Source organism: Dendrobates tinctorius, unplaced genomic scaffold (assembly GCF_039654945.1).
Source record: "Dendrobates tinctorius isolate UK_male_01 unplaced genomic scaffold, ASM3965494v1 ptg000073l, whole genome shotgun sequence".
Classification (NCBI taxonomy): Eukaryota; Metazoa; Chordata; class Amphibia; order Anura; family Dendrobatidae; genus Dendrobates; species Dendrobates tinctorius.
In genome coordinates, this window is record NW_027361741.1 from 9,552,269 (window position 1) to 9,567,500 (window position 15,232).

Consider the following 15,232-nt stretch of genomic DNA (forward strand, 5'->3'; position numbering starts at 1 on the left):
TCAATCTGAATATGTCCAATTATGTCTTCATAACTTCTGACATGGTTGCATGGTGACTGGCTGGCGGTGAGAGGCAGATGGTGACACTGATTCAGCAATGTATCCTGGTTCACAGGTTGGACAGGCCTTTCCTATTGATGATGTTATCAGATTGGTGGGGGTCCGACGCCCATCACCCTCACAGATCAGGTGTTATCACCTTCATACAATGTTTACTGGCTGCTCCTGGGTTGAGCAAGTCAACTTCTTTTCTTTCCAACATGCAAATTGCCTCTTCAAAAAGTAAGAGGACTTGACCTTTAGTGACACCTATTGGAAGCAGTGATCCTAAAAGTCAACATTGACCCTTTAACGAGCCTTAGGATAAAAGCCAAACCAAAATCTATTTGTAGACACTCAATTGGGGTTTTTGCCCCAGAGGAACTGATTTGCGGTAAACGGCTGCAGCCACACAGCATTATATGGAGTCATGGTGTTCCATTCCATATAGTTTTCATATTTAGCCATTACCAAAACTGGTGACTACTGATCTATGGGGATGAGTGTGGGATCCCCTACAATATTATATTGATGACCTATTCATAGGATAGCCTACAGGAAAGGACTGGGGCTAAATTCAGCCCTGGCATTTGAAATCACACAGGTCCATGCTTTCCTTCTCCCCAAGCACCAGATTGGGGTATATTACCAATAATACCCTGGATGGAGGAAAGCAAGATTTACTACAAGACCAATATTTCTAATGATACCAGTGGCCTGCTGGGTTACGTGACGGAGTCAGCGACTTTGTGCTCAGTCACTACTCTTTAACAGCATGGGTGTCTTGAGAACATTGATTCTGCCAACAATGTAGCAGACCAGGCAGCCCACAACCAGACAGGCCCTTCTGGCATTTGCCAGAATTGCCAGAAGGCTAGTCCGGCCCTGATGGCCTATAAAGGTTTTGGAAAACCTTTATAAGTCATGTGCTCTACTCATAGTAGTTAACTCTTCAACTTGCCCAGAGATTAGATTCTGTAGAGCAGAGGAGTCATACTGTGCCCAGGCAACGCCGGGCTCTTCAGCTAGTATTAAAATAAAAAAAATATTTCTTACATAATGTATTTATTCCAGTATTCTACCTATTCACAGAATTGTTGATAAATGCTTGGTTAGTGGGGGTATCACCTTTGGGATCCTCCGTAGATATGGTAGTTATCTCCCATCCTATTGATACAATGATACCTTGTTGTACCTGGAATACATAGCAGCTGTAGATTCAAAACACAAGGATGTTTTAAACTAAGACTATTTGAAGAGTTGCCTCCATTTTTATTTTAAATACATTGATTCAATAAGATACGTTTGCAAAAGTGTACACTTTTTTTTTTTTTTTATTGCTACACCCAGAATATTTTATCAGTTATCTAACAAACAACTAAAAAAAAAGTCATCTAAATAATACCAGAATAATCACAATGGAAAACTTGCACCAGAATTGCACATCCTATATTGTCCAATATAATAATAAAAAATGTAAATATGTAAATTTTGAACAAACAAAGAGGGAAAAAATAAATCTATAATAATATGAATAATATAGTTGCTGGAAATATCTTTTACTATGTAGCGGAAATATAAAATGAATATTTTTTTACAAATAATTTTCTCAATAAAACCAAATCTTGCAGGCCATAAAATCTGGATTGAACAGCTTTTGACAAACTAAGTGTTAATTTTGTTGATCATCTGTAAAATTGCTTGTACAGTGCTTTTTTTTTGGGGGTCCATTATAAAAATGCTGATTTTCTTACTCCATAAATGACGTTGTGTGTATTTTGGAGGGGGTTAAACACCCATGAAATTAGTTCTATAATGTATTTTACATTCAATTTATTTTGCCTGGGTTAAAATGAGGTTTGTGTTGTGTTGGACTGCATTCCCTTGAAACCTTAAATTACCAGTCTGGTGTTGGTTTATTTAAATTTAGACGCGTATGTGTGACCCGCTAGATGGAAATTTATGTAGATTCCTATGTGTATTGAGAGAAGTCATATACCGGTAGTTATTAAAGTCAATGTTTTTTTTTCTCCTGCAGAAATGTTTGTTTTATTTATATATTGTGCACTCTATACTTGTCTGCTATAGAGTGCACCGGCCCCGCTATTAGTAACACCACTGGTAGCTAGTAGCTCCTCAATGGGTAATGCGTTTTCATAGATGGCGCATGCAATGGTGCTGGGAAAAAAAAAAAGCTTCCGTGCAAGAAAACTATTTCGGCACGTTATTTTGCAACTGTCAGTTTGACGACAGCAGTGTGCTCGATCACCTCATATATGGATAGCTCTTCAGAAAAACCTTCACCAATCATAGATAGTAGTGAGCGCTATTATATTTTTTTATCATGGTAGCACACCCAGAGCAGTTCATGGTCCTTGAAGACAAGTGGGTCTGCTACTATCCTAAAAAATATAATAGTGCTCGCTGCTATCCATAAGGTTACATATGGGCTATGTTCATCGCCGTATGGTATGCCCACTCTGGGTCCGCCTCATAGTTTTGTATTTGGCTTTTATGCCTTATTTTCTATCCTAATATATCAGTTTTAATTTCTTCCAGTATGAATTGTGTGCTTTATGTATATTTGATACAATATTATTTTGTGACAAACTTAATTTGGAAATGAATATAAGATTATATTTTGGATTTTCCTGTGTGGTGTTTTTTTTTTGTTTTTTTTTTTTTGTGCCGGACACTCTAAGGGTATTTGCACTCAACTTTTTTTCAGGTGGATTCTGCCACAGAAACTGCTCGAAAACACTCAAAAGTATGAACATATGAATTTATATCTAAAAGCCGTTTGCTGATGGTATGTTCAGACTTTTGAACATCTTTTAACCATGTCAGGTTTCGAAAAATGCCAGGCAATTAAAATTAACATGACCATTCTTCGGTCACGTTCACACTATCCGTATTTGGTAAGTATTTCACATCAGTATTTGTAAGCTAAAACCAGGAGCTGGTGATAAATACAGAAGTGGTGACGTGTTTCTATTATACTTTTCCTCTGATTGTTCCATGCCTGGTTTTGGCTTCCACATAATGATGTAAAATACTGACCAAATACAGAATGTGGGAACGTGGCCTTCTGGTGTTTTTCATTGGAAGAAGCTCCATGGTTTCTTCATTAGACAAGGAAGTAAAAAAAAAATAACAAAAAAGGGTCACAGAACACAACAGCAAGAAGATATCACAAAAACTATAGGAAATCCAAACTTTTCGGTAAAATGCTGAGGAAATGTTAAAAGAAACAATACAGGGGGAAAAAAAAAAAACACCAGAGTTCCCTGGATTGTCTTCTGCTTGGAAAAATTCATTGGGTTTGCCTGAGCTAAATAGATGTTGTCTGCACATACCCTAAAGGTTAGATGTATGAAAAAAAATTTTGATCAACAGAACATATTCTTAAATATAAAAGGGTTAAAATGAAAGCTACTATAGCATTTGTTTTTAGGTGTCATATCACAAGTCAGCACACCAGGATATGTAACCAATATTGATGCCTCTTTATTAAAGGCACATACATACATTCATGAATGATTGAATATTAAAACAAGGGAATACATCAGTGCTAATGACCCATGTTAAAGCAGAATTCACAAAACCTAGTATGCCCGGTCGCATCGAGTCATCCTCTTTTTAAATTGCAGTTTGGTAACCAATAATTCACAGAAAAAACAAATGCACATGGTATTCATGAATATATATTCCATATAAATGTCCACAAAATATACGTTTATATAATAAATTGCATAATTTGTAATCAGATTTTAGGATGTGGTTCTATACTCAAGCATGTTGCATTGCTGAATTCAGACTTGCCTTTTATGTTTTGCCCTTACCCACCATGCGTATGATCCAAGGTCAAACAATTCACTTATTTTTCAAGCATAAGTCTTCTAAAATCAAAACTGATACAAAAATGACAGTAAACTCTATGCCTTTCTCTCGCCAAAGCCAGGATTGGATTATAAAATAACAGGTTTTTTTTGTTATTCACCATCAATATCTGACACCCGACACACCCATCAATTATCTTCTCGATGTCAGCGGTGGCCGGATGCGCTCAGTTATAGAGCTACACAGCACACTTCCGTCAGCTGTATAATGGTCATGGCACATCCACCATCTTTAAGAATTTATAGGGGCAGATGTGCCGTATCCGGCCGCCACTGTTATGACTTAGCTGTGTAATTCTTCTCCACAACTGTGCACATCTGGTCGCCATCAGCACTGGTAACAGCTGATTGATGGAGTTGCTGGATGTCGCCCAACAAACAGATGTTAATAAACTATCCTAAGGATAGGCTATCAAATTTAAAGTCACGGATAGTGTCTTTAAGGACAAAATCAGTGTTCCCCAACTCCAGTCCTCAATAGCCACCAACAGTTCTTGCTTTCAGTGTTTCCTTAGTATGGCAAAGGTGATGGAATTATTGTCTGTGCAGATACTCCAGTTATCAGCTGGGCAATACTAAGGAAATCCTGAAAACATGACCTGTTGGTGGCTCTTGAGGACCGGAGTTGGGGAACACTGGGCAAAATAGTGGGAATGTGTCACGTTGACCCTTCCTGTGTGACACGACCCGCAGGTCGGTAACTAAAACAACAATACAAGGGGAAGGGGAAACAGTTACAACGGTGGACCCTGCAATAGGGAACGGGGACGTGGAGACCACCTGCACTCCCCTGAGTCAGTGTCCCTCAAACTCGTAACGTTCCCTATACAGGCTCCTTACCTGTCGCCGAGCCGGAACCTGTCACCCTAGCACACCCTACACCTCTCCCTTGCTAGGGAGCTGGGTGGTGCAGGCACTGGACCCACAGCTGTACTAATACACACCAGGGAAAAATACAAGCAGGGATAACACCACTTAGCTTTGCTCTGTTGCTATTGCTCCCATCAACAGAGTCCACCACCAGAATGCAGCTTTCCTCCAGAATAGCTGCTACTTCTCCAAGCTTTGTCAGAGCTGCAAGGAACACCTCTCTGTAATTCCTTCCTTCACTAGACTGTACACCAGAGCTCCCCTGAGCTGCTCTCTGTAGTTCCTTCATTCACCAGTCTTGGTTGGAAATGAGCAATATCACCAACAGTGATTGCAACCACCTGACACTCTTTTATAGGTAAGAGCCAGCAATCACACCTGCTTCATAATCACGTCCACTAACCTAAAGTAACCAGAGTGCAATGACCCTAACGGCCACCGTGGGCAAAACTAGAACTGAAACCACACAGTGCAATGACCCTAATGGCCACCGGGGGCAAAAACTAACTTTAAGCACACAGCTTAAGGAAAAAAAGGTTACTAGTGCTTTTATCTGTCATGATCCAGCATGGATCATGACATAGTTAGTAGCACTAATAAAAAATTGACCTTGAAAAACTTTTGATAATATGGCAATTTGGAAATAAATTTGTAAAAAAAAAAATGCTAGGAAAAAGCAGAGAAGCTTTCATTCAGCAAGCCAAAAACCATTTCTGAATCTCAAAAGGATCATCAGATTGATTGAGATTGTTATTGCTGCTTTTTATCCTCACTTGTATTCTAAAGAAACAATAAGCACTCATCTTTGCATCGTAAGCAGAGCGAAGACAAAAGAAAACTTCCTAAAACTGATGACAACATTAGCCAAGTGCTGTATTCATTTTTGGAAGTTTGGTCGAGATCCGTTCTTATTTAAACCTCATCCTATTCTTTTTATATTTGTTTTCATTATTGCGGCAGGCATTTTTTTTTCCCCATCTTGTATCTGCGCTTGATATATGTACCAATTAAGGCGAATCTGTTTCCAATGTATAATCCAGTCTATCCGGTATACAAGAATAATTTAGAATGTGAAACCCATTACAGTAGCTGATATAAAGCCTTGTAATACATAGCAACCAAGTATTGTGGAACACTAAAAATTACAGCATTAACCCAAAATCATCGAATATCATGAGAAACTGATGCTTTTATGAAAATCTGGTAACATATTACAAAGGTATTCTATGCATTGCTTCTGGAGGAGAATGCCTCCCTAATATGACTATGAAAGATAGTCTCTTTATTTATGAGACGTCCAAGAAAAATATATTTATTTTTTTAAATTAAATTTTTTTTTACATTTTTCAAATTTTAAATACAGAGGTACAACAGGTCCATTAACGTCTGAGTGCTTGTATTATAGCTCGGAGTTTTTAATACGGTAGTGTGCATGAGGCATCAGAGTAATCTTTTTGAGGACAGGTTGTGACTTTTTTTTTTTTTTTTTTTTAATTTAGGATGTAGCATAGCAAATTAATTTTACCAATGAAAATATTTAGCTACTAGAGCCAAGTTAACCCTCCCTGCATCGCAGTGCTTTCTTACTGTCGGACTTAAATAGGTTAAATTTTAAATTACAGATTTTTCATTAATTATAGAGGATTTTTAACGACAGCGGTTCAGTCATTTTTGTCTCCCCAAGTACTTTGGGTGGAACCAAATGCCACAGTTCTAAGGCTCTTTTTGTCTCTTTTTAACAGAAGAATAGAGACAAACGTGTTCTGAGCTGACAGCTCTTTCCTCCCCTGTCATTAAATTATTAACTGCCATCTCACAAAATATGGACTTTTTTTAGTAATCAAAAATGCTCTCTTTTTGAAGACACAAGACATTAGACATAATTTACAGCTATAATCATTAACAATGCATCGGGGAACATTCTACATTTGGCATTTTTGACGCTTTTCTTAAATAGTTGGGGAATGTTTAATCTGTTTGAACGATAGAAGTTTTCTAATGATTGTAATGAGGCCTTGAGGCAACGCTTATACCTATTATGGCTTTATTCAAGCTAATTGTTTCTGTGTTCCTCCAGTCTGTCTTCGCTCGTTTACCTATTTTATTTTGGCTTTTATTTCTCCTTTCTGTTATCACCCATTTTCCAATAAACCATCAATACCTCCGATTGTAAATTTTCTTACTACATTTTGTATCCACTTTTTCATTTCCCCCACGTAACTTTGTTATCCTAATGTATCCATCAGTAATTGATGCCTGTAGGACCTTGCTGCACTTATCCTCCTTCAATATCTCATCCTTCAATATCTCATCCATCCATCTTCACTTTTCCTTTCTCCACTTCTGTCTCATTGTATTCCAGATCTATCAAACAAAATATATTATGGTTGAATACTGTAGGCAAATTATGGTTATAATAGCAAAGATGAAATTGTTAAATGGATTATCCGTACTTTATTTTTAATTTTAAAGGGAGTCTGATGCCAATTAAATGGCATAAACCTTTATATTCGGGACATAGTGCCTATATAAATCACACTTAACTTATTATTTGCTGAAAAATTTAATTTTATTTAATATGCAAATGATGGCTCTTCCATGCACCCTTGGCCTGGCCTATGCCTTTGTCCACCCTTAATCCTTCCTATTTGCATATTAAAGCTAGGCCCTTATCTTGATTGACAGTGCTCATTTGGTAAGAGCAAATACTAAAATTTAGTTTGCATGTATGTGCTTGCACACTGACACTGGAGGAGAGCAGTAGAGCGCTCAAAATGTCAATGTGAGCATGCACACACTGTAGCGCTTTCTGATGCCTAGCTCCCGCCTGTCTTTGCCCACAGATCAAGTGGCTTCAGTAAGTAGGAGAGAGCGTTGTGACGTGCTCATGTCAACTCCCTATCCTCCTCACTGAAGCTGCTAGATTGCTACACTTACGGGTGCATCAAGTGGCGGCCGCAGACAGGCAGGGGCCAGGCGTCAGTGCGCTCCCACAGCCACATTGCGTAGATGTCCGTACTGAGACATGGATAACACCAGTGTAAATGTGCAAACTGATTTTAGACAACATTCACTATGACCAACATAGCGCTGTCAATCAAACTATGGGACTGGCTTTAATGTGCAAATCGGAGAATGTACCAGTGCACCAATCATAGGCCACATCAAGGGAGCAGTTTAGCACCCTCATTTACATATTTAATAAAAGTACATTTTTAGCAAATATTAATTTAAAGGTTCTATGCTTGGTATGATTTTTATGGGCCCTATAGAAATGTTTATATGCAGTTTAATTGGCATTTTGGAGGTTGACAGACTTGCTTTAAACACAATCATAGTGTACCATAGTTTAGAAGTTAAATATATAATATATACACACTCACATAGTTCTCCAATATAATGCTGCCAGGAGATCAGCGGGGTACCCAAGCAGTGGTATGGAGAAGTGACACGGAATCCGTAAATGAGGATATGTTCCTTTTATAATTTTTTTTTTTTTTTTTTTTTTTTTTTTTTTTTTTTTTTATATATAGACCACACTGTCAGTTTTTGAAATAAAAAGGGGTGGTGAACGCCTTTTTAATCATTGTAGTCTAGATAAGCCTGCATTTCCATTTGTCTTATTACTGGACAATATATTAAAATTGACATTGCTCTCTTGTGTTTCAGGTGAAACTGCTACACCAGTACAGACGGCAAGATACCCCAGCCCAGCCGAACTAGATGCCTACGCACAAAAAGTAGCGAACAGCCCACTGACTATCAAGATCTTCCCCACCAACATCAGGGTTCCCCAGCACAAGCACCTAAATAGGACTGTAAATGGCTATGACACTACAGGCCAGCGTTATAGCCCTTACCCAATACACACAAGTGGCTACCAAGGCCTTCTTGCTATTGTTAAATCATCTAGTAAAAGCGTGGTAAAGAATGTAGAGGGAAAACGGACTAAAATTTCTTCTGCACAGGTTGGTGTTGCTCCTTACCCCATGTCAAGCACTTTAACACAAGGCCAACCTTGCAATGGACAATTGAGTTATTTAACAAATCATAAACAGATGGATGCACCAGTGCCACCCAATGTAACAGTGGCAACTTCAGTCATTCCTTTAACAGGTAGAAATTTAACACTCCAGCAGTCCAACTTACCTTCTATTCAAAGCATCATTTACCAGATCAACCAACAGTGCCAGGCTCAGGCTTCTCACCAAGCTTGTCAAGGTGTAGTAGTTACTAACTCCAGTCCAGCTAAGCAGGGAATGACCAGTGGTTTTACTGCTATGACCGGTGGCACTGTGGCTTATACAGGCACTGTCCTGCAAGACTGTAGGTCTGGCACAGAGTTGGCATTGGGGTCTGCCCCATTGGTAGCCAAAGCTGGATCTTACCAGGATGGCATGGACTACCTTATTTGGCAACAGAAACAGCAGCAGCAACTCCGGATATACAGTAGTGGCAGTGGAGGAGGAGGAGCAATCAGCAAGTCACCTGAAGTCTGCCCAGTAGTGTCACGTCCTTATACTCTTGCTAGTGCCATTGAGAAAGTCAGCTCCTCTCCATTGAACTGTGTTGGCATGCATGGCAATTTCTCTGTTGGTCAATACTTTGCCCCTCCTTGGAACAGTATCTTGGTCACACCCAATAGTGACTGTTACAATCCGCAGGAACTTGCCAATGGTCACAGGGATTTGGGGGTACATCCATCAGATGGACTAACCAGCATCCCCAGCAAGACCCTTTGCAATACCTCTATTCTTAGCAGTAGCCTTCAGTCTTTGGAGTATCTCATCAATGACATTCACCCACCCTGTATTAAGGAGCAGATGCTTGGCAAGGGTTATGAAACAGTGTCTGTGCCAAGGCTTCTTGATCATCAGCATGCCCACATCCGCCTGCCCATTTACAGATAAAGTTCTTTCCTCTTTTCTATGTAAAGGTGGCCAACACTGGTTCAGTACACTAGATAATGCTACTTAGCCATAAGAAGGCATGTTTTAACAGTGCAGAGGGCAGAGGTGAAGCTAGCCACCCCTCCCTACTTTGCAGTCAGAGTGCATAGTAATGAGAATTCTGGCAGCAAATGGGTTTCTATATTTCTGCTCTGGTTACGCTGTCTTTGCTCCTGCACTTTATATTATCTTGCAAGTAAATTGAAGAGAATGGCTCAGTCCAAAATTCAGGTTCTTTATTCCATGTCTTATGCCATTACTATGAAAGAGATATTGGCTGTACTTGTACTGAATGCAAACCCGGTTTATTTTATTACTGATTTAATGCAATCATTGGCATCTTGATTTTTTTTTTTTTTTTTTTTTTTTTTTAATTTAAAATCTCAATGAGTGTGAATGCAGCAGTATTTCTCCCCACTGTAGCAGTAAAGGTTAATAATAGATTTGGTGCTCTTTTATTTTATCTGTTATCATTTTCTCTCATGATTTTTCTGTAATCCCTCCACTGCCAGCTATCCTGACCTCATTGAGACAAGGTTTTACTTTTTAATAGGCAAGGTCTCCATTCTAAAATTATTGGATGCGCATCCTTAATTCATTCTACACGTTACCTGGTCAGCGTATTATCTTTAAACCTTGGAGACTTCATTATGAATTTAGTTGAAGATTTTGCATCAGAACTCGGTGTAACATAATTCAAGACCCGTTGGCACAATGTAGTTACTGTGCTTTAAAAATCTGTTTTGACCGCATATAATTAAGGCTGAGGACCACATAACATGACACAGTTAAATAAAGCAAGTACCGCAGTTATTTGATGTGCTTATAAGCAATATAATCCACTAGAAGTTCTCAGCAGAAAAGCCATTAAGGAGATGACCAATAATGTAATCAAGTGCTCTATCACAGCATGTCGAGTGAGCGGTACAATGGCTTCCAGTGGAAATTAGCGGAAAAAAAGCTTCAGCTAAAATACAAGCTGACATAAGATACTACATTTCAGTGGTTTATATTGCCTTTAAAAAAAAATCTACAGCAAGACTGACTAATATAGCAGTCATGACTCACTGAGACGATGATGTCTTTCTCCAATTGGTAAAACCTCTAAGGGTATGTTTCCATGGTCAGTATCCGGCAGCGCTTGGAACGCAGCACATGTCCGCTCCGTCCAAAGCACTGCTCACTTTTGAACGCTGGTGATTCCGCATGTGTTCATTGAACCGTGCGGAATCCCCGCGTCCTATAAATTGTATGGGTGAATTTATCTTGCGGAGACTGAGCGTCTCCGCAAGATAAATAGACATGCTGCAGTCAGGAAAGACGAGCCACATGTCCGGTTACACTGGGAAGCCGGAGGCGTCTCTGCACGCATAGTCGAGATGGGATTTCATGAAATCCCATCCACTATGCTGTAACATCTGGCCGATGAGGCTTTACTCTGCGTCCAACCCGCAACGTTTACTGACTGTGGAAACATACCCTTTATAACAAGTTTCCAGTATAGTAAAAGGAAAGATAAAGTTCACCACTTAGGTGAGAAGGTCAGTGAGAGCATAAAGAGGTTGTCCACTACTTTAACATTGCTGACCTATTCTTCGGATAGGTCATCGATGGCTGATCGGTGGGGGGTGCGATACCCTGCACCTCTACTGATCAACTGTAATTGATGTCAGTCGTAATTGCTTAGTTACGTTGCTGCACAGCGCAGCTCCATCAACTCCATGGTGGCCAATCAAATCATTAGAGGACGGATGTGCAGTACCCGATGTGCCCATTACTCTGCGCTGAACAGCTCGGTAACTGAGCAGTTCCGGATGGCATCAGTAACAGCTGATTGGCAGGGGTTCCAGGCGTCGCACCCCCAAAAATCAGACATTGATAACCTATACTAATGATAGGTCATCAGTGTTAAAGTAATAGACAACCTATTTAACTATGGAGCATGCAGCTGAAGGATGAGATATTTTGTCACCCTTCAGTTGGTAAAAAAAAAAAAAAGTAGGTGAGAAGTTGCACTTACCTCGTTTGGCCACAACAAGGGTACACCAAGCACCTGTTCCTGATTTATACAATCAATTTGTGCACACAGAGGCCGTTTAACTAAAAATGCGGAAAGAGGAATAAATCTCCTTTTTAGACACCTTTGGAAATGGCTTTTCTCCTCCAAAAATTGGTCATGTTGAAATCCAACATGGTTGGTAGGTCCCCATACACATAAGGTTGTCATCCAGTTCAGCCAAAATCTGCAGATTAAAGTACAGGATTAATATATTTATGGGTTTTGACATACAGGACCATACAGATATTTTTAGAAATGAACCGTGTTGCATTCATACAACTAGTCCTAGTATACTGATTCTCTTGAACAGGAAAACTGCCACTTTAATACTAAATCCAGAAAGTGCATTCAATAGAAGTACGCTTTTATGTAATTTCTCAATACTCTTCTTTCATATCTATTTTTCATAAGTATGATTTCAATACCTCCATTTCCAAGGGCATGGATTAAAGAACAAGGCAAAGCCAACTAACCCCAGGAGATTAGGAAGATAATGACCTAGTCCTAGATTCAAATAGTTATCTTATTTCATTAAAGCTAAATTTGTAAAAAAAAAGTAGTTCTCGGTGGAAAAAAAAAATTGGCTAGATCATTATCTTTCTGCAGACCTAATTGATTTTTTTTTTTTTTTTTTTTTTTTTTTTTTTTACTAATTCAGCTGCCTAACTTACCCACAATGCCTTTCAGGTGCGGCAGTGAAAGGATTAATTTATTTATACAGTTTATTGTGACATTTTACTATGTTTCCACTGGATCTGTGATGCTTTTTACCCTGTAAATTCAAACTTTAACAGCAGGAATATGTGCAAAGAATGTGAATGAGGGCGAAAGCTTCATAGTTGCTGCTATTTTGGAAACAAATGAAAAATAAATTCTCTTGCTCTAAAAAATAAAAAACAAATATATGTATTATCCAAAATAAAAAAAAATCTATATAATCTTTCCAATGTCACATAACACTGATTTTTAAAAATAATTTGGTTCTGTCATTATTTGGCAGAAATTGGGATAATTAAACAAAAATTGTTAACGTGAATTTCTTTTCTTCTGTTAGTACATTACTTGCACTAGTAAAAATGTAGAAGTGAACAGTGAACGCAGGAGGATATTTAAAATACACATAAAATAATTAAAAAAAAAAAAAAAAAAAAACTCGAAAACTTGAATATAATTTTTGTAGTGTGATATTATTGTATAATTTACTTGTTGGCTGCTATACAAAAATACTGAAAACATTTCCTCATATCCCATGCTCTCTATGCTTGAAAATAGACTTCATACTATTCACTTTTATGTTTCTTATTCATATATATTTTTTATTTTCAGTTGTATGCTATTGTTTTGAGTGGTCAAGAAGTAAGGATTTTAAGATGATAGTGGTGCTTACTGTCTTAATCTGTGAATTTGGCTCTCTTTTGGGATTAAAAAAAATCAACATTTTTACACCCTCTGGTCACCAATTTTCCCACTGTATATGAATAGTCCTCAACGGGAACATTTTAAGGACTTCAGATTTCAGCCATGTTTGCATCTGACATCCTTATCAAAGTGGAAAAAAATGTTACTCTATAAGGGTGTGTGCAGACGCTGCGGATTAATCCGCACGGATTTTGCAAAAACCGCAGATAAACCGCAGGTCAAAAGACCTGCGGATTATCTGCGGTTTTGACTGCGGTTTGGTCCTGCGGATTCACCATCTCCACAATGATGGAGATAGGAACCCGCTGCGGATTCCGCAGAAAGAATTGACATGTCACTTCTTTCTGCGGTTTCAAAACCGCAGCAAATCCGCGCGGATTTTTCCGCAACGTCTACACAGCGTTTTTTTTTACCATTCATTTGAATGGTACTGTACACCGCAGCTAAAACTGCTGCGGGTTCGCAGCGGCCAAAAACGCTGCGGAAACCGCAGCGTGTGCACATACCCTAAAAGAAGCTTTGTATCGGAGTGCAGAAGCTCCTACTCTATTGAATACAACAGTTCCATCCATTACATGATCAGGCATTCATCTGTCCAACTGCAGCGTCCCTCTGTGATAGTGAACATTAAGGGGCAATTGAAGCCCAACACAAGGGAATTGGCTGCTTCCTTTCGTAAAGGGGTTGTCTTCATTAAAATACCTATTTAAACGGGTTGGATCTCCACCCCAGGGGGAATGTTATAGCAAATTAAATAAATGGCCAACTTTGTAATATAGCTCTTCTGGCTCAAAGGGAGTACCCACCACCATCTACGATGTCCATATGCCCTGATATACCCATTATTTGCCTGGTGTTATTAAATATGTATGGCCACATTGAACAACTCCAAAGGCCAATGTCAACTAAAATGTTGGTGGAAAGACTATTCACCAGATAAATATTTGGCCAATGATTATTATTTAGCCACCAAATGACTTTTCCATAAGCCACTTTTTTGTTCTTTTAAAGGGACACTATCAGAACAGAATAACTGTTGAAACCAAGTACAGGTGCTCTGTGTTTCACGGTTGGTACAATTATTTAAATGCACTTTCTTGGTTTTTATCCCAACCTTCTCTGGATCTCACGCCATAGCTGTCAATCGAAGAAGAGGGTAGGGGTGGAGATAGATGGAAAACAAGCAAGTGGGAAGGTGTATTTAAATAGTGGACCCCACCATGATGCGCTGAGTACCTATACTTGGCTTCAACAGTCATTCTGTGCTGACAGAGTCCCTTTAAAGAGATTGTTTAGTACTTTTATATTGTTGATACATCCTTTTAGGATCAGATCTAAAAAAAAACTTGTCAGAGCTGAATGTCATAGCTATACACAGTGTTTAGTGGCTGGTTGCTTCAGATCAGCTCCTATTAAAGAAAGTACTAGCTGATCTGCAGAATTAGGCAGCAGCCATTAAAACAGCATGGAGTTGTGCTGTTTCCATCAACCTAGTATCAGACATGACCACTGATCACTTGGTGATGTCGGAGCCAAACCTGTCTCATGTTGAGGATAGTTCAATATAAAAAATAGTGGACAACTTTCTTTAAATTAACTCGACCATAAAACATAAATTGACCCAAAAAGAAAAGACTTATGAATTTATAGGCACATTGACTACCTTGCCCAAGGATCTTGTTAAGCCCTGGCTTGCTTCATTTCTTCTACAGTAAATTTATTTGATCATTTATATAGTCTTTTGAACTCATAAGACTCGTAATACTTGGTACTAACAGCTTATATGCACCAACTTTACTCTGCAGTGGTACTTTTGATATAGAAGCTTTTCTGCTCACTCACTATCTTTATAACTCTAGCCAATGTAGATATGTTATTTATCTCAATAGGTTCATAATCAGATGAACATAGTTTTCTGACTTTTCCCAAATAGTCTTAAAATAAAATGACAGAAAAAATAAAAAAACATTTTATATCGTCACGCAAGGACTGTTTCC

The 15,232-nt window shown here is 38.7% G+C and overlaps 1 protein-coding gene across 1 annotated transcript in view; it reads left to right on the plus strand.

The window, feature by feature from the left end:
* The window catches only part of FAM222A (family with sequence similarity 222 member A), a 119,339-nt gene that overhangs the window by 102,613 nt on the left and 1,494 nt on the right, over positions 1 to 15,232 (plus strand). Inside the window, exon 3 of the mRNA XM_073582628.1 lies at positions 8,478 to 15,232. This exon is cut by the window's right edge and continues 1,494 nt beyond it. Within this exon, the coding sequence (XP_073438729.1) occupies positions 8,478 to 9,718 (1,241 nt within the window). The 3' untranslated portion in view covers positions 9,719 to 15,232. The remainder of the gene's footprint in view (positions 1 to 8,477) is intronic.